The 17,844-nt window shown below is 51.9% G+C and overlaps 2 protein-coding genes across 12 annotated transcripts in view; both read left to right on the top strand.

Annotated features, from left to right (window-relative positions):
• Positions 1–12,539, top strand: part of RET (ret proto-oncogene) — a 60,634-nt gene extending 48,095 nt beyond the window's left edge. The window contains exons 13-20 of the mRNA XM_059055020.2: positions 931–1,038; positions 2,119–2,333; positions 2,417–2,539; positions 4,781–4,851; positions 6,159–6,296; positions 7,361–7,460; positions 8,944–9,091; positions 10,419–12,539. Coding sequence (XP_058911003.1) covers positions 931–1,038; positions 2,119–2,333; positions 2,417–2,539; positions 4,781–4,851; positions 6,159–6,296; positions 7,361–7,460; positions 8,944–9,091; positions 10,419–10,576 — 1,061 coding nt within the window. The 3' untranslated portion in view covers positions 10,577–12,539. The remainder of the gene's footprint in view (positions 1–930; positions 1,039–2,118; positions 2,334–2,416; positions 2,540–4,780; positions 4,852–6,158; positions 6,297–7,360; positions 7,461–8,943; positions 9,092–10,418) is intronic.
• A 4,144-nt stretch (positions 12,540–16,683) lies between these two features.
• CSGALNACT2 (chondroitin sulfate N-acetylgalactosaminyltransferase 2) overlaps positions 16,684–17,844 on the top strand; it is a 63,528-nt gene continuing 62,367 nt past the window's right edge. For 10 of the 11 annotated variants that reach the window (XR_010838979.1, XR_010838978.1, XR_010838976.1 and 7 more), the window contains exon 1: positions 16,730–16,868. The gene's annotated coding sequence lies outside the window, so the exon portion shown is untranslated. Of the gene's footprint in view, positions 16,869–17,844 lie in introns of all 11 variants that reach the window. The other variant, XM_059055063.2, reaches the window with a different exon arrangement.

Here is a 17,844-nt window from a genome sequence, read left to right as displayed (position 1 = left end):
CCTCTGCCACAGCTGGGCTCTGGCCCAAGTGGACCGACTGAAGGCCCAGCGGCCGTGCATTGGACACAGTCGACTGATGCACACGGGCGTTCAGCAGTCAGGGGGCCATGCAGTGCAGAGTGCGTCTGGATACTTGCCCAGGCCCTCAGACTGGTGCCGCCCCTTGCCCACGAGACCCCCGGCCCTAAGGGGCACAGTGAGACTGGCCCTGGGTCACCCGCATGTGGTCCAGTGCCAGTGCCCCATCTCCCAGCTATCTTCTCATCTCCAAACAAGTCTGCACCCAGAGGAGGTGACACAGCTGGGCTGTGGGACTGCTGACCCAGGAGGACTGTGTAGCCACAGCTTTTGTCTCAGAATACCTCCACACCCAAGCTTCTGGTGGGAGCCCAAGCACGCTCCGTCTACCCTTGGAACATGCGTGCTCAGCGTGGCTGGAGGACTTCTGTGATGTCTGGCGGTCTTCACCTTTCTGCAGGGCCTCACCCGCCACTGTTGAGTGCTTGGTCAGCAGGTGTCTGGGGACAACAGGGAGTCCCTTTACCTTCCCAGAAGTGTTAACGAGGGGGTCTCTGTGCACCCCTGTCTTTGCGAGATGGTGATTGCAGGGAAAGAATGCCATTTGTGCACACAGCCCAGCCTTGGGAGGCTTTCCATGGAAAGATCCGCTCACGTGGAAGTGTGCTTCTCAGGTTCTTACTCCCCGGAGGCACACGAGGCTGCTGTTGACCCTCCCACGGGCTGAGAGTAGCCCCAAGCAGTGGGATCCTTGCAGGCCTCGTCTGAACCTGGGTAGGATGTCTCTGAGGGGGATAATGGGTCTGTGCAGACCGCTCCCCCCTCGGTGTGGGTGCCATGACCCAGCAGGGTTGCAGAAGGGGCTAACAGAGGGGACTGCTTTGCAACCTGCTGTGTTTACGTGCATTTCAGAGAACGCCTCGGCGAGCGAGCTGCGGGACCTGCTGTCAGAGTTTAACCTCCTGACGCAGGTCAGCCACCCGCAAGTCATCAAGCTGTATGGGGCCTGCAGCCAGGACGGTAAGGCCAGTCAGGGGCCAGCAGCCTCCAGGAGCAGGTCAGGGGGCTCTGGGCCGCTCCATTCTGCCTCCTTCCCCTTCCCCATCCTTTCCTCCTTGGGCGCCTGTTCTCTCTCCTCCCGGAAGCAGGCTCTCTGGCTCTGGCTCCTGCCTGGAGCTTGCGTGTCAGTGAGAGAGCCGGAAGGGGTGCAGCAGGAGTGCTTGTGTGAGGCCTTCCCCGCAGTGTGTGCCCTGGGCCTGCCAGGGCTGCCGTGAGGTCTCTGGGGACATCCTGGTTGTCAGCACCCTGCTCCAGGCAGAGCCCCCAAAGCAGGGAGCTCCAGAAATGAGCAGTGCCTCCTGGGCACGGGGAACCAGACATGCCATAACCTCCGGGTGACCCCAACCCCAGCCCTGCGTGGCAAAGGCATTGTCACCATCTCTCACATAAAAGCATCCTGCTCTGCTGGTATTCCAAACCTGCTGTGCCACCCAAGGGACTTCCCACTGTGTGTGTGCGTGTATGTGTGTGTGTGTGTGTGTGTGTTTGGGGTGCGAGGGAGATTGGGCTGACAGGGAGAGGGCAGCAGGGACACTGGTCAGTGCCAGCAGAACTCAGGACTGGACCTCGGGCAGAACTGCAGCCCAGAGCTGCTGAGAGCAGGCAGGAGCAGGGAGCAGGTGGCCACGGGCAGATCCAGACTCTGCCTCTGTCAGCCATCCCCAGGCCATGCTGTGGCAGGACCGAGGATGCAGAAAGGCCTGACATCCTAGCAGCAGGGGTGCCGCCCAGGACAGTCCTGAATGCAGTGACCCAGGGAAGAGGTCATGCTCGACCACCCAGGCAGCTGGCTTTAGCATGGCCCCCGCAAGGCGGGAGAGCCAGTGACGTGAGAGGGAGCTGGGGCTTAAGTCCTCAGGCTGCCAGAACGCAGGCACTTGCCCCCCAGAGCAGGGCTGGGTCTGTCTGGCCAGGTGCAGAGCCTGCCCAGGGGCCCTGCGGCCTGGCCTGTGCTCTGGGAAGCAGTTGCCCAGAGCTGGCCTGACTTCTGCCTGCCAGGGGTCCCGCAGGCAGCCAGCCCACAGCCCCCTCTGCCCCCAGGGCCACTCCTCCTCATCGTGGAGTATGCCAAGTACGGCTCCCTGCGGGGCTTCCTCCGAGAGAGCCGCAAGGCGGGGCCTGGCTACGTGGGCAGCAGAGACAGCCGCAGCTCCAGCTACCTGGACAACCCAGAGGAGCGGGCCCTGACCATGGGCGACCTCATCTCCTTCGCCTGGCAAATCTCGCGGGGGATGCAGTACCTGGCCGAGATGAAGGTGTGCGCCGTCCCAGCCCTGCCCTCCCCTCTGCCTGCCACGGGCCCGGGTTTCAGGGTCCCCTGCCGTTGTCTTCCTTGCAGCTCGTCCATCGGGACTTGGCAGCCAGAAACGTCCTAGTAGCCGAGGGGCGCAGGATGAAGATCTCGGATTTTGGTCTGTCCCGAGATGTTTATGAAGAGGATTCCTACGTGAAGAGGAGCAAGGTACCAGGTCCTGGGGCGTGCCGGCCTGGGGCTCCCGGGCTGGGTGTGGGCAACTGTCAGGGTACCCACAGGGTAGGGGCAAGATTTTTATCTGGAGAAGATAAAGCAGATTTTTAGAGTATAAATTTCTAGGCCTCATCCCCAAACCCTTCCCTAGTCCTGGGTCCCCAGAGACCCAGCTCAGGACTCAGCCCCAAGTCTGTTCCTTCTCTTCCTCAGGGCCACACGAGGTCTTGCAGAGCTGCCCGCTGGGAAGTGGGGACCCTGCAGCTTCTCTCGCTTTTGATCGCTATCTTTTTTGAAGGTCACCTAACACTGCAGAAATAACAACCTTCTTCTCTGCAGTTGTTCCTCTTGGTTCTACAGAGGGAAGGTCACTGTTTCCTTTAGTCCTTTGCTTAGAGGAGAGAAATGAAATAAACCCAAGCTCGCTATTCATTCCTTGCAGAAGGGAATGAGTCGCTTTACAGGTGGGGATTCTCCTGGGACAAGGGCCTGGGAACCCCTGCCTAAGAGGGTTTGGAAGATGCACCAAGAGGCCCTGGAGACAGGGTCTGAAGTCGCAATGTAGGGATTTCAGAAGCTTTTTCCGAGTCACTGAAACAGGTGGTCAGGGGCCCTTCTCGGGAACTCTGGTTCCCTGGCGTGGTCCAGTTGTCTGTGGCATTGGTCTTGACCCTCTTAGTTCTGTTGCCCTCTCAGCCCCTCTCCTGCAGCCTCCCTGTGACAGACCGGACAGGGCCAGCTCACAGGTACCTTCAAGACACACAGCTAACCTGGCATTCAGAACATATGCTGCTCAAAAAGGAAAACACAAAAAGTGACGGCATACACTTCAGCTTTGCTCTGAGGCTCAGGAGAAGACCTGGTGTTGCCAGGGGCTGTGAGGGTGATGTTTCATATCTTCTGGGGTGTCCGTTGTGACAGCACATCTCAGAAGTGCAGAAGGGGAAGTGGAGAGGGGCTGCTCCCTGCCCTGTGAAGGGCGGAGGACAGAGCTTTCCTGTTGACACATAGGTCCTCAGGAAAGCCCTGTGTCACGAAGCAAGAAGCACAATGTGGCCAAGCACATCCCCCAAGAGCACAGGCTGTAGGCAGCGTTGTTAGGAACACACACCCCCGAAACAGTCACCCTTCATTAAGGACATAAATCCTAAAGAAAATTTTTTTAATTTATTTATTTTTGGCTGCGTTGGGTTTTCGTTGCTGTGTGCGGGCTTTCTCTAGTTGTGGCGAGCGGGGACTACTCTTGGTTGTGGCCCACGGGCTTCTCGTTGCGGTTGCTTCTCTTTTTTGTGGAGTGTGGGCTCTAGGTATGCGGGCTCAGTAGTTGTGGCTCGCGGGCTCTAGAGTGCAGGCTTAGTAGTTGTGGCGCACAGGCTTCATTGCACCACGGCATGTGGGATCTTCCCGGACCAGGCTCAAACCCATGTCCCCTGCATTGGCAGGCAGATTCCTAACCACTGCGCCACCAGGGAAGCCCAAGAATACTTTTTTAAAAAGGAATTATAGTAAACGTTGCATTGAAGTCTAATGCATGCCTTTTTTTTAAAAAAAAAAATTGATTTCTGCCTTAAGGCTGACCTATTTGTACTGAAAAGCTATTTCTTGAGTTGCATTAGAAAGGATTTGTTAGGTCTGACCCCAGCACCTCTGTGGTAGGGGGCACTCTTTCAGAGGATGCTGAAAGGGCCCTGGGATAACATAAGAGGTAAAAACCAGCCCAAAGGCACACATACAGATTTCTTCCCTCAGAGCTTCTCAGAAGAGCCTTTAGTGTGTTTGTTTGCATCCGAAGTCCCCAAGATGGAAAGTGCTGGATGTCAGTTTCCCAAACACGTTCACCCTCAGAAATCAAGGGAGACCTCGCTGCATGGTCTTCCTGGCCCACCCACTGGGTAGCAGCAGCCAGGGAAGCAGCCATAGGGGTACCTGGCTTGTGCTCGATATCAATTTCTTGGGTTTCTTCTCAACAGGGCTGTGGTGTGTGGCAGGCACACGTTGCGTAGATGTGGGCAGGCCAGCTGACTCCCTCTGGTGTCTCAGCCAAGCCTGGGAGGGCCAGGATGGGGCTCTGGCCCCTGCGAGGCACCAGTCCTGTACCCAGGAACACTCTGGTGTCATTACTCAGCATCCCTTCAGAGCTAGAAGAGCCTGGGACGTGGCCCTCCTCCCCCCAACCCCTGCCAGTTCCTAGGATATCAGAGCTATGTTAATGCTTTCCTTTCACACCCTCTTTAGGGTCGGATCCCAGTCAAGTGGATGGCCATTGAGTCCCTCTTCGATCACATCTACACCACCCAGAGTGACGTGTGAGTGGGTGTTGCCTTCCCGGGGAGCGGGGGAGGTTACACGTGTATAGGGCCATGCCACCTGTCTCAGCAGCTCCACTGGGGAACAGTGCTGGCCCTGAGTGCCTGTCAGCTCATGCCAACCATCCACAGTGAACCCTCCAAGCTGCCAGGGCTTTGTGTATTCACTAAGCAATTGGCAAGGGCCCAGGCAGTAATTCTGAAAGCTACTACTTTCAGAGTGTAAGGGTGGAGTTGGAGTGTAAGGGTGTGAACCATGGCTGCAGACCCCCTCACCCCCCTCCGTCTCCCTTCCCCTCTCCTCTCTGGGTGTCTCTGACACACAGGCTCAGCCAAACAGTTCCCCTCCTGTGGGCCTGACTGAGCACAGGCTGGGCTCAAGCAGGTCCCTGGGGACTGGTCCCCGCCCATAGGCAGGGGTGGTCTTGAGTGAGTTTCTAGGAAGATGACCCAAACTACTGCAAGTTGGGGACCAAAACTCAGTCTTCCAGGTCCAATTACATTTTTGATAGTTTTCAAAAATACAACAGTCTTGTTTTCAAGTGTTCTGCTCTGAACAGGCTTGCATATTTTGAACAATGTGGGCTGTGAAAAGGCAGTTCTTAGACGGTTTTAACAACTGTGTTCTGATTACAAAGTTGACCACAAGAAAATTGGAAATGCAGGGGAAAGCAAAATGAAGGGACTAAAAGCCCCTAGGATCCCACCAGCCCTAGGTAACTACTGCTGGCCCTCGCAGGCATGGCCTAGAGTTTTGTGTGGCGTGCAGGTATATGCTTTTTGTTACTGTAAGTGGGCTCGTAATACTGTTTTGTGATATGATTTTGTCCCCGCTCCACAGTAAATTTTCTCACGCAATTAAGTATGTTTTCTATAGCAGTGCTTTTTTTTCTTCTAAGATCTTACGAAAATTTGCAAGCACACAGAAAAGGTGAAGGAACTGTGCAGGGAGCCCTCTGCCCTGTGGCCTAGGTCCTGCCTAAGTTTTGATGTGCTTGCTTGGCTGCCCTGTGCCATCTCTGATGCTTCAGAGCATCACCTCGGGCCAGCTGTATGCCCTTTAGGGTGAGGGGGCTGAGCTTGGGCAGCGGCTTGGCAGGGGTGGGGGCAGGGCAGGCAGATGGCTCATCCCCCCCTCTATTCCCCATCCCATCTGTTAGGTCAGCACAGGCTGAAGCTGTTAGCACTTGGGCCACTCTCTGTACTGGGGACTCGGGGTCAGACGCTGCTGGGGGGATGAGTGTCTGGTGCACAGAGGGCACTGCAGACCCAGTGCAACCACTCACTGGTCCTCTTGTTCCCTGCAGGTGGTCCTTTGGTGTCCTGCTGTGGGAGATTGTGACCCTGGGGGGCAACCCCTACCCTGGGATTCCTCCAGAGCGGCTCTTCAACCTTCTGAAGACAGGCTACCGCATGGAGAGGCCAGACAACTGCAGCGAGGAGATGTGAGCAGGCTTTGCTCTGGCCCAGCCTTCCTCAGACACAGAGACACAGACACACTGGACTTTGACGGGGATGAGACACGTGCACCCATTTTTTTCCCGCAGCTGAGCAGCCCTGGGTGCCAGCCCAGGGCGAGCTCGCTGGCGGGTAGTGACAGGCAGGGCATGACAGGGCAGAAGTCAGAGAACCACCCTTGGGTGTAACGGCAGACGCTGGGGACCCTTGACTCCATTGGGGGCTGGGTCGGCCTCCTGGAGGGACTTACAGGGATGAGGGGAGCAGGACTGGGGGAAAGGTGGTGGAAGGATGAGAGGGTGCTTCAGACTGAGGGAGCAGCTTGAGCCAAAGGCCAGAGACCTGCCCCAGGATGCTTGGGGAGGGGTGGGTAATTCAGAATGGCCCCAAGGGCACATATAGGGGAGTACACAAGTGGAGGCACAAAGGCAGGCAAGGAGTGGGTAGGGGGAGCCTGGACTTTAGCCCTAGGGCCCCAGAATCTTCTCATCTGATGGTGGTTCCATCAGATGATTCTCAGAGGACAGGTTGAGAACACGTGAGAAGGGGTCATCCGCAGGCGGAGAGATACTGGTCTATTCATTCTATGAAGTCTGTCATGCGCCTGCCAGGTGCTTGGCTCGAGGCTCGATGGGGGAGTGCAAGGATGAGTAGGTGCCACCTCCCTGGATGGCCTGGGCTGGCAGGCAGGGGCCGAGCGCACACCCACATGGTAGCTCCGGAAGCCCTGCAACCGTGCCAGGGCCCCAGGGGAGGGAGGAAGGTACAAGTCAGAGTGTAATCGGCAGGTATTTGTGTACATAGCCAGTTCGTCCTTCATAAGAGTTTTAATGACCAGCATTTCTGCCTTAGCCATCATAGCGCCAGATGCTGTGAGCCCCTGCTAACCCCTCAAACTCTGACCCACCTCAGAGAAGGATGTCAGTGACACAAAAACAGCTTTGAGGTTCGGGAACAGAGCCCCCGGGGCCCAGAGCACTATACTGAGTTTGGTGGCTATGACCGGGCAGTCCTTGCTGGGTTGTCACCACCCACCTGTGTGTCCCATCAGGTACAGTCTGATGCTGCAGTGCTGGAAGGAGGAGCCAGACAAGAGGCCAGTGTTTGCCGACATCAGCAAAGACCTGGATAAGATGATGGTTAAGAGCAGAGTGAGTCCCCAGAGCCGATTCCTGGTGCCAGCTTCCCACGGGCGTCCCGCCGGTCCGTGGAGTTCCCAGCGCGGAACGCAGAGCAAGGCTGCCTGGAGGGAGTCAGTCGTGCTGCCCCCAGGGGGAGCCAGTGACTGAACCCTTGTCCTTAATCCAGGCCTTTTAGGCTTCTTTTAAATCAGGAAGAAACCAAGATTTTTATCTTGACCCTCAGGAAGAGCCCTCCACAGATAGGGGTGGGAGGAAAAGATTCCAAAGCCAAACAGAATCATATTCAATAAGAGAACATGAGGAAGTAGAGTTGAAATGACTGTGTCCTAAATTCATATGCTGTCAGGGGCCCGGCTGGGGGTGGGAAGTGACTAGAGACCAGCAGAGTCTGTGACAGACAGGAGCCCACCATCTGCCCCTGAATGGCCCATCGCAGTGGACGCTTGTAACCTGTAGGAACATGAGTGCCGGCGTGCCAGGTCTTCTGAATTTTAAGGGATATTTATGTTGTTTCCCAGTTTCTAATAGCAACTCATTTAAATCTCCAAAACCTCTGTGTGGGCCGAACAGTTGTATCCGTGTGCCTCCAAGTTTACAGCTCCAGGTGACTGAGGAAGTCAACAAAGTTTCCACTAATATTGATTAAGCAATCGCTGACTCCCATGTTCTGTGTTAGGTGCTGGGCATGCAAGTAAACAAAACAGGCACAGACCTTGCCGTTGTGGTTTTGTCCTTCCATTGACACATTTACTAAAAGTTATTTCTTCGGAGCAAGATGCATGGGCTCAGCCACTTGTAATAAAACTCAGCATCAGAGCATCAGCGTACTGTTTGGGTGAACCCTGCAAGTGTAGGGTCGTCCTAAACAAAGGCGACAGCTGATGCCAAGAGATGGCCTTCCTAGAACAGTGCTGAGAACCAGCCAGCAAAATGCTGGAGCCATTCTTTACACATTTAACCAGGGAAGTGGAAATAGCAGGTATTCAAGAATTGTCATGCTTGGGAGCTGAAGCCTATCTATAGCAGTGTCCTCTGCAAAACCCACATCAGTGCCTCAGATTTCTGAGTCCTGACATGATGTTCGAGATGCTTGGAGGGAAGCCGGAGAGTGCTTCTTGGCATTCCTGCAATGAGTCATGGGGCTGCAGCGAGCTCTCCCAGAGCCTTGGGTTTTGTAAACAGGCAGATTCTCCAGTGCTGGGCCTGGTGCCCCCAGTGCTGCAGAGAGAGAACTAGGACAGGGAGGGAGCACATTTGTGCCCCCAAGGAGGTGATTTTCTAAGGGGGGAGCGATGAGGACCACGGAGCAGGGCCAGACGAGGCAGGGGCTGGAGGAGCTCAGTGCTGGCACCCTGGCGAGGGGCTCAGGTCTCACAAGAGGCCAGTAGGCATGGGGTGGGACCCTGCCGGGGCTTCTGCTCTTGGGCAGGGAGTGGTGGGCGTGTCCAGTAGTGGCCTGCGCCAGGGGTGACCAGCCCTCTCTCCCTTCCAGGACTACTTGGACCTGGCCGCATCCACCCCATCTGATTCCCTGCTGTACGACGACGGCCTGTCGGAGGAGGAGATGCCCCTGGTGGACTGTAATAACGCTCCCCTCCCTCGAACCCTCCCCTCCACGTGGATTGAAAACAAACTCTATGGTAGAATTTCACATGCATTTACTAGATTCTAGCCACGTTGTTCCTCTCTGCTCTGTCCTTACTCTCTGTAATGCTTTTTAAGAGTGTTTCTGGTCTGAATGAACCCAAAGTCTGCTCTGAACCTTCTTGTTTGTAAATGTCTGACTTTGCATCCGTTTACATTCAGGCATTTTTACTATTATGTTTTTTTAAAAGGATGTGAAAATATGTGTAATTACCACACTGCCCAGCAACTTAGGACGATAGAGAAGAAAGAGAGCAGGGCAGAACTCTCAGGGGATATTGAGAAAATGATGACTAAGTCATTTCCTGGGTGGGTATCAAGTCATAGTACTTCTAATTTAACTACTGGGATAAATTTACCTGATCTGGGGAGGCATTTAACATAGAAAGGAGGAGCCAGCACCACTCTGCTTGCACTAAGAGCACAGCCAGTGGCTGCTCCCCCAGACCCCACCTGAGTGGAAGGCAGCTCTTGGAGGCCACCTGGTGCTGGGGACCACCATGGCGGGGGGAGGGGAATGGGGGGACACATGCAGACTGCTGTTTTCACATCCTTTGCGTTACAAACCATCATGACAGTTGTCGTTTATGAAGTCAGTGCAAAAAGCTGGAGCAAAATGCTTTTTGGAAGAACGTAGTCTGTGGTGCTGTGGTCTTGCAATGGACAGTAAATATGGTTCTTGCCAAAACTCCTTCTTTTGTCTTCAATTCAGTACTTGAAATTTTTTCCTGTTTCCTAACTTCATCATGGATTGTTTTGAAATCTTGGAGTTTCAAGCATTTTTCTGCCGAGATTGTTCCTTTTGCATGTCTCCTGGTCACTGATTCCTTAATGGCTAGTGCTACTTGCCATTTGTCCTGTCGACGCTGTGGGGCTCGCCTGCGTGCACCCTTGGTTTGGAAGATCCTCTCCTCCGTGGTAGGCTGGGATGGAAGACAAGTAGTCTCCTTTACGTTAGAGAACTTTTTATAGAAAGATTCCTGCTGCAGTAAGCCATGTAGTACAGCAAGGTGCTGATGCTTTATGCTGCCTTAGAAAAAGAGTTAAACAGGTCAACAAATACTTACCAGATTTGAGAGTCTGAAGCTTATAAAAGTCCAAATTGGTAGTTTCTGGTAAGCTGCAGTTACCAGAGAGCACGTGATGTTTCCCCCCAAATGTTACCCATGTTTTGGAAACCTGGAGCACGAAACTCTGCAGGCAGTTGGCCCAGAAACCAGAAGTTTGGTTTGAACCTCAAAGGGAGTTTTGCCAAGGCCTTACTGTCTGCACATGAAGTTTGGGTTCTTCAGTGCAGAACAAATGATCTGTTTTCATTTTTAGGCATGTCAGACCCGAACTGGCCTGAAGAGAGTCCTGTACCACTCACGAGAGCCGATGGCACCAACACTGGGTGTCCAAGATATGCAAATGATAGTGTTTATGCTAACTGGATGGTTTCTCCCTCCGCGGCACAATTAATGGACACGTTTGATAGTTAACAGTTCTTTGTGAAAGGTAATGGACTCACAGGGGAAGAAACATACCGAGAACAGAAAGTCTGCTGGCCCCTCCTTGCACATTTCACACTGGCTGGTGATTTTCCCTCCCAGCAGACATATTGCTCTGGACGAGTGTTGTGAGTCCAGCATGTAGGTGTCCCTTCCTCTTCAGTCCACGGCAGCACCCAGCGCTGGTCTGGGTTCAGCAGTGAGCACCACATACTCTGTGCTCACACGTGTGGGTCCCTCACACACTATCCGAACTGTTTGATTTTTCCGGTTGCCGCCAAATGAGGCCACATGATTTAAACATGAAGCACACACACCAAAAAGGCAGCAGGAAAAAAAAAAAAAAAAAAAACTGGCCCAGACGACCTGTCCTTGTTCCAGGCTCTCATAGGGTTGTCAAAGCCCAGCCAGGGCTGGAGAGGGAGAGGGGACCTCGGGACAGGCCTCGGCTCAGCCTTCGAGCTCCTGAGAATGTTTTTTTGTTTTGTTTTGTTTTTTAAATCATGTAACCTTTTCTTAGGGAGACATTTGATTTTTATCATGATTAAAATGATTCTTAGATTTAGCACAGTAGAGAGACGTGATGCCGCCTTTGCTGTTTAGGTAGGTGGTGTGAGGGAAGAGGGCTCCCAGGACACAGTTGTTCCCATCGCTGAGTAATCACTAACCCCCTGACGAGAAGTGTATGGAGGAGTGGGGCCATTGAGTGGAGTGGCCTCGTGTCCAAGGACTGCTGACCGCAGCGACTTGGCTGCTGTGAATCCCTGCACCCCACAGGCTTCAGCGTCCCCCCGTCCAGCGCTGAAAAGTGGCAGAGGCTCATCTCACACATTAGTGGGTGGGACTTGTGCTCAGTTTCAAAGGGACAGTTCAGCTAGTTAGGTTAGAAGTAGCATCGACAGTGACACCTCTGATTACGATTCTGATGGAAAAGACAGCGTTTTGGCTCTTATAGAGCTTGTGTGAAAAGGTACATGTATCCACTCTTCCTGTGTTTGTAACGTAATGCTGCTATGGTAAGACATTTTTGTTTTTTAGGTTCTGACCATGACTCATAAGCTTCTTGTCATTCTTCACTACTTGTTTGTGGTCACAGACACTCAGCACTCCTCCCATCCTGCCGGGGTGGCTTTCGGGAAGTCCCGGCGGCTCTTCTTTCTGTCCCAGCGCTGTCACTTTGCAGGAGAGTGTCAGTTGTTACCAAAACACTGCCTGGGCTTCATACTTAAACCACTGTGAAAGGACTTAATGTTGTCTCATTAAAATACTGGATTTTTATAGCCATTTCACAAAAGCAGTAAAATTACGGCATTTTTGTGGCCAAGAAGGCTTGGATGAGTAGTGGAGGAGCCGTGTGTGTGTGTGTGTGTGTGCGCGCGCGCCAATGTGTGTGCACACACACCCAGGAAGAGCGCTGGAGAAACACAACTACAGATGCATTGCGGCTTTAGTTTGGGCCATTGTTCAGACACGGTGTGTGATACGTCCTTTTACAAATATCTAGTTGTGGTAAACTTTGGGGTTTCAGATGTGCTTAATGATAATCTTGTTAAATGCAGAAGTGGGATAAACTTTCTCAAGTTATTAAGAATGCCTACTCAGTGTGAGTGGGGGCAGCACGTTTGTCCTCGGCAGGGTGAGAACTCCACGTCTAACTGGCTGACCCAGTGATGGGGAATTAACCGTTGACTCATAATCTAATTGTCTATTCCTAAGTTATAAAGGTACTCATACTTATTAGCCCTATCAGAGAGAGTTTTCATATGCATATACGCAGAAATTACTAATTATTAAGCATTACTGAGTATTAAGTAGCAATCTGTCCGTTATTAAAATTTGTTAAATCTATTTATGAAAAGTTATTCAACCATACCATGTTAATTTGCTTTTGTAATCAAGGTGACTAAGAAAATAATCTCAGTTATGTAAATAAAATCGTGTATCTTAAAATGTGTAAATTTATTTTCTCTTTTTAACTTCCTGGTTGGAAACATCAGGTTTCTGATTTTGAAGTTTCAATATAAGGAGTAAGATGTCACAAGGGAATCTGTTTTGGTGACCACCGGGGAAGTGATACCGATTGAAGGACTAGGAGGCTCTTGGTGATACTATTGACTCATCTTGCATAATATGTACACGAACAGCCACATTTATAATCATTGTTAAAACTCAGCTCATCCTGCCATTCAAGGAAGTCCTTCCTTTAGGTTTCCTTCCCTAAAATAGAGCAGCAGCCAGTGTCGAGTTCAGGTATTCTCTAGCAATTTGCTGACTGCTTATTTCTTGAAGCTGGAGTTGGACAGTTGTGGGAGAGAATGTAAAATGCATAGACATGACTGAAGGTCCATTAGAGGAAAAATTTTGACCCAAACCACTATGAAACTTAAAATACTAAATGCTTCTGTTTATGTCTTCCTGTCGGGTTGTATAGGAATGGTATGAGCTCCTCCTCAAAAACCTGGCAAGGAGCAGGTGGGTCAATAGGGAAGTGTGAGTTGTTACCAATGTAAATCTGATTTGTGGTTGCCTTTTGCATTGGATGCTGAGGGCCTATGTCCTGTCCTGAGTGCACATGTGCACACACAGTCATGTGCCTGCATCACCCAGGGGCTGCCTCAGGCCCACAGTGCCACAGCTTCTGCGCTCAGCACCTGCATCTGTTCTGAGCTTCCTCCTTCAATCTGGACCACAGGGACAGGAAATAAACGTAATTTCTAGGGTCAGTTATTTGCTACAGCCTTTGCCTCTGAATGTTTAGAAACCCATGCTGAGAAAAGCTTATACTAAAATACTAAAAACCCCTTTTTCACGAGCAGATAACTTCCATTAGGGGGGAGAGAGAGAGAGAGTGTGTGTGTGTGTGTGTGTCTGTGGTTTATTTTTCTGAAAAAGCACATTCTCCACCAACCTCCACAAAGGATGGCACGAGGCCGGCTTATTTGGGTGGAAATGTAGTTTGAATATAATGTCTGAGAACAGGTCTTGGACAAATACTTAACACATAAGAGAAAATTCAAGGGAAAGCATAATTTCCCCCACTATAAATAGAGCATTTTCCCAGGCAGAGGAGCAAATGGTTTCCTCTCCTCCTTCGAGCATGATAACATGTAGGATATTTGGATGGTGGTATTTAGGGTGGTTCTAGAAAGTGCCTAAGAAATCCTTATCTCTGTGGCCCTGGAAAAGATGTACTAAGAGTGGGCCCGAAGGGCACATGCAGCGGTTAGGGCACACCTTCCCTTTAGCGTGAACTTGCACGTGGTGCTTACCTCTGGGTGGGCCTGTACATCCAGAAAACACCCTCCACTGAGGCTGCCTGTCCCGCCCTGCCCCTTCTCCATGGCAGCAACCTTGGCAGCCTCATTCCGAACATTGTAGGGACTTCCCTGGCTGTCCAGTGGTTAGAACATTGAGCTTCCACTGCAAGGGGCACGGATTTGATCCCTGGTTGGGGAGTTAAGATCCAACACGCGGCCAAAAAAAAAAAAAAAAAGAACTTTGTAGAGTCTCCCACCTCTTTAGGGAATTGAGATTCACATGAATGATTCTTGGCTGAGATCCTGAAAAACCAGAACCTGTATGTAGAGAGTTTTTCAATGTGGGGCACATTGCTGTGCCTGCAGCTGAGGCTGGATGGGTGGCTGGGTGACAGCTGGGAGAATAAGCTTCACACCCAGAGTTAAAGAGGCACGTGTGTGAACACTTGAAAGAAATCCCGGTTAATCTGTGCAACTCGGGCTTTTATTGCTGTGTCAAATGGCAAGATATTTTTGCAGATGTTTCTGGTATGTGCTAAATCACAGGGCCTGGCCAACGGAGATCTCTCAGGGGAGCTGTGACAGGGAGGCCATCTTGCTGTGGCAGCTTCAGAGACATCAGTGTCACAGGGAACTGGGCTAGGCAGTGTGGAGGGAGCCATGACCAGAGACCACACCAATCACTGACTTCAGGACTTGGGTACCACATCAGGAGAGACCATAATCCTGCATGCTCTCAGATGACACTGAGCAATTCAAGTTCAAAACTGGTGTGGGCAGGCAAGGTAAGGAAAGTACATTCTAAAACTAAGGGGAAAAAATCATTTTTCGAGAAAGAAACCATTTTGGTATTTCATACACAGACTGCATTTACCACGCAGACTGTTTCTTGAATAAAAGTTCATTTTTTGTGTCCCTATTTATTTATTTATTTTTCCCGGCACGCGGACCTCTCACTGTTGTGGCCTCTCCCGTTGCGGAGCACAGGCTCTGAACGCCGCAGGCTCAGCGGCCATGGCTCACAGGCCCAGCCGCTCCGTGGCATAGTGGGATCTTCCCAGACCGGGGCACGAACCCGCGTCCCCTGCATCGGCAGGCGGACTCTCAACCACTGCGCCACCAAGGAAGCCCAAAAAAACAACTCTAATGGAGGATTCAAAGAACAGTTTTAAAGAAATGACGCTATGCTATGAGTTGTTGCCAGGTCCTGTCCGGGGAGAGCTTATGCAGTTTCCTCTCTGAGTTTCCGTTTTCTCCATTGTAAACTAAGGACCATAACCTACTCCACAGGGATGTCAGGAAACTCACACTAGAACATAACCAGCCAACCAAACTAAAACTGTAATTACGGCAGGCAGAAAATGTAATCAGGCATGCCGTCTGCTCGAGGAGCTGGTCAAGTGGTAGAGATTCTGAACAAGAGAGGGATTGTTTCATGTGCTTATTTTAACCAATTCAATTAATATTTGTTTAACACTTACTATGTGCAAAGTACTGGGAGATGAAAAAGACATGGTCCTTACTTTCAGGAGCTTACAGACCCATGGAGTCTATGACTAGATGAATTCTTTACTCTTGGGCCAGGTTGAGGAGGAAGGGGTGTTAGAACCATAAATGTTTTCATTTGCTCAGAAGTGACATGAGAGAGGACTGAGATCCTGAAGCTGGGTAGAGACTGGACATTCAGCAAGCCTGGCTTAGAAGTAGGCTGTCCAGACTCTCCTACCCATGGAATTCCCCACAGGACATATCCAAGGAGACCATACGACTTAAAGACATCCCAACAAACATCATCCAATGAAGACAGCTGTGATTAGGAACATCCCTCTGGAACGCTGCCACTCCTACAGGATGTACCACCACAGTCACCCCAGACTTCTGCTCTAACTAACGCACTTAATGATAACAATGAGCTCTGACTGCCTGCCACCTACCTGCCAAGCACAGTGCCAAACACTTCAAATGCAAAATTGCGTTTAATCCTCACAACAATCTTAGGAAGCATGTACTATTATTGTCCCCGTAACACAGCTGAGAAAACTGAGGCTTAGAGAGGCTAAGCCCACATAGCCTGCCAAGGTAACCCGCTAAGGAGAGCAGAGCCCAGATGGGAGGCAGATTCCCTCTTAGCACAGCCACGTCCTGCCCAGACACAGGCAGGGGCTGGTGCTGCCCGGTATCCCCTCACCTGCTCATCTCAGGGCCGGACAGAGTGCCTTGGGGATGTCCCTGGAATAAGCATCTGAGTGTAGGGGATGTCAGGGCCACCCACTAAAGTCATACAACGTGAGACCTTGAAGCCATTTTCCAGAAAGTCTACCTCAACCCCCTCCTTTCACGTATACGGAAATTCAGATCCAAAGAAATGGAGTGACTGGCAGCCCAGGGCTTCCTCGCTGGGGACTCACGCGCAGCCCAGCCCTCCTGAGGATGCTCAGACACTTCTGGCGACCTGTCAGTCCTTAGCTCAGTGCCCACGCAGGCACTCATCGCCCCCTCCAGCTCCCAGGGCAAAGGCTCCAGGGCAGGAAAGCGCTGCCATCCCCCGCTGAGTCCCTCCCTCCTGCAAAGCCAGCCGTCCGGCCGGAGCTGGTACTCCCATCCCTGCAGACGCTTGCTCCGACAAGAGCGGTTTCCTTCCTCCCGCACTCTCCTAGCCTCCACAAATCGTTTTTTGGGCTACACGCGCGCGCGCACACACACAGACACATTTGTAACAGATACAGGATTAATCAGTACTGGACGCCAATTACTGAGCTTTTCTATGCCAAGCACTGGGCGCGGGACGGGCGGGGGCGGGGCTGGGGCGGGCGCGGGCGCGGGCGGGGTCGGAGCGGGCGCGCGCTGCGGCGGAGGCCTCATTTCCTCACGCGCGCCGGAAGTGGAGGTCTTCGGCGCGGCGACGCGCCCGGAGGGTGGGCGGGGAGTTGGTGGTGGCCCCAGCGAGTCGGGCGCCGCCCAGGTGTGCCCGCGGCTGGGGAGGTGGCGGCGGGGCGGCGGCCGCCGTGCGCTGGCGGGTGAAGTCGGTGAGTACCCGGGCCACCCGGCCTCGCCTGCCCGCGGCTCCCAGGGCTCGGGCCCGGCCCGTGCGGGCTCTGGGGCGCGGGCCTCGGACTGTGGGTTCCCGTCGCGGTCGGGTCACCTCACGGACGAGCTCTCCTGGGGGCCATGTCCCCGTGGGTTAGCCGCAAGCTCTCCGGAGTCTGCTCCGGTGTCAGGAAAAGCCGCGGTTTTTCGGAGCCGTTTGACTTGTCTTTTCAGAACTGTGCTGCCGGAGACCGTTGGTTTGCGTGTATGTTTTATCACTTTTTTTTTTTTTTAAACCAACTCACCGCCATCTCTGCTCCCCTTAGTAGGTAAACTTTGTAGTCAGCTGTTACCGCTTTATTGCGTTAAATTAGTATTCTCTGGCGGCAGCCTTCCTATGCCTGCCAGACGCTACACTTTTAAAAGATGCATATTTGTTTAGGAATTAGTGGCGCCGAGGAGGCCACGGGACGGGAAGCCTCTTGCATTTTTAGACTTCTTGAAAATTACACTATTCCTGAGCAACTTGCCGAGGAATAATTTGTAAACGCCATAGTGAAGCTTTTATTTTTGATGTTATTGGCAGAATGAAAATTTGATTATAAACCTGAAGCTTTTATCCGTCAGACTACTTTTGAGATTTATATGCGATGTCTGGACATTTAACTATCATTGAAGGTTCTCAGGAGCTGGGCCTTGATTTTTGCTGGAGTTAATGTTGTATTAAAACAGGACTTCGAACGTGCAAGTAGGAATCCAAGTAGTATTTTATGACTGAGGATGTTAACGTTCATTTTGTATTATTATTCTGATATCATTTGTCTAAAGTTGTCTTATTACTTAATGTAAAAAGGATGTTGGATATCCAGTATTTATGGCTCAGAGAATTTTGACGTAAGTAAACACAGTTTTAGTTCCCTCAGTTTGGAAATTATTTTTTTTCTTAACTTTTTGATTGAGATATAAAATATCTAT

This window comes from Kogia breviceps, chromosome 2, assembly GCF_026419965.1.
Source record: "Kogia breviceps isolate mKogBre1 chromosome 2, mKogBre1 haplotype 1, whole genome shotgun sequence".
NCBI lineage: Eukaryota > Metazoa > Chordata > Mammalia > Artiodactyla > Physeteridae > Kogia > Kogia breviceps.
This window is presented reverse-complemented; position numbering and strand designations above follow the sequence as displayed.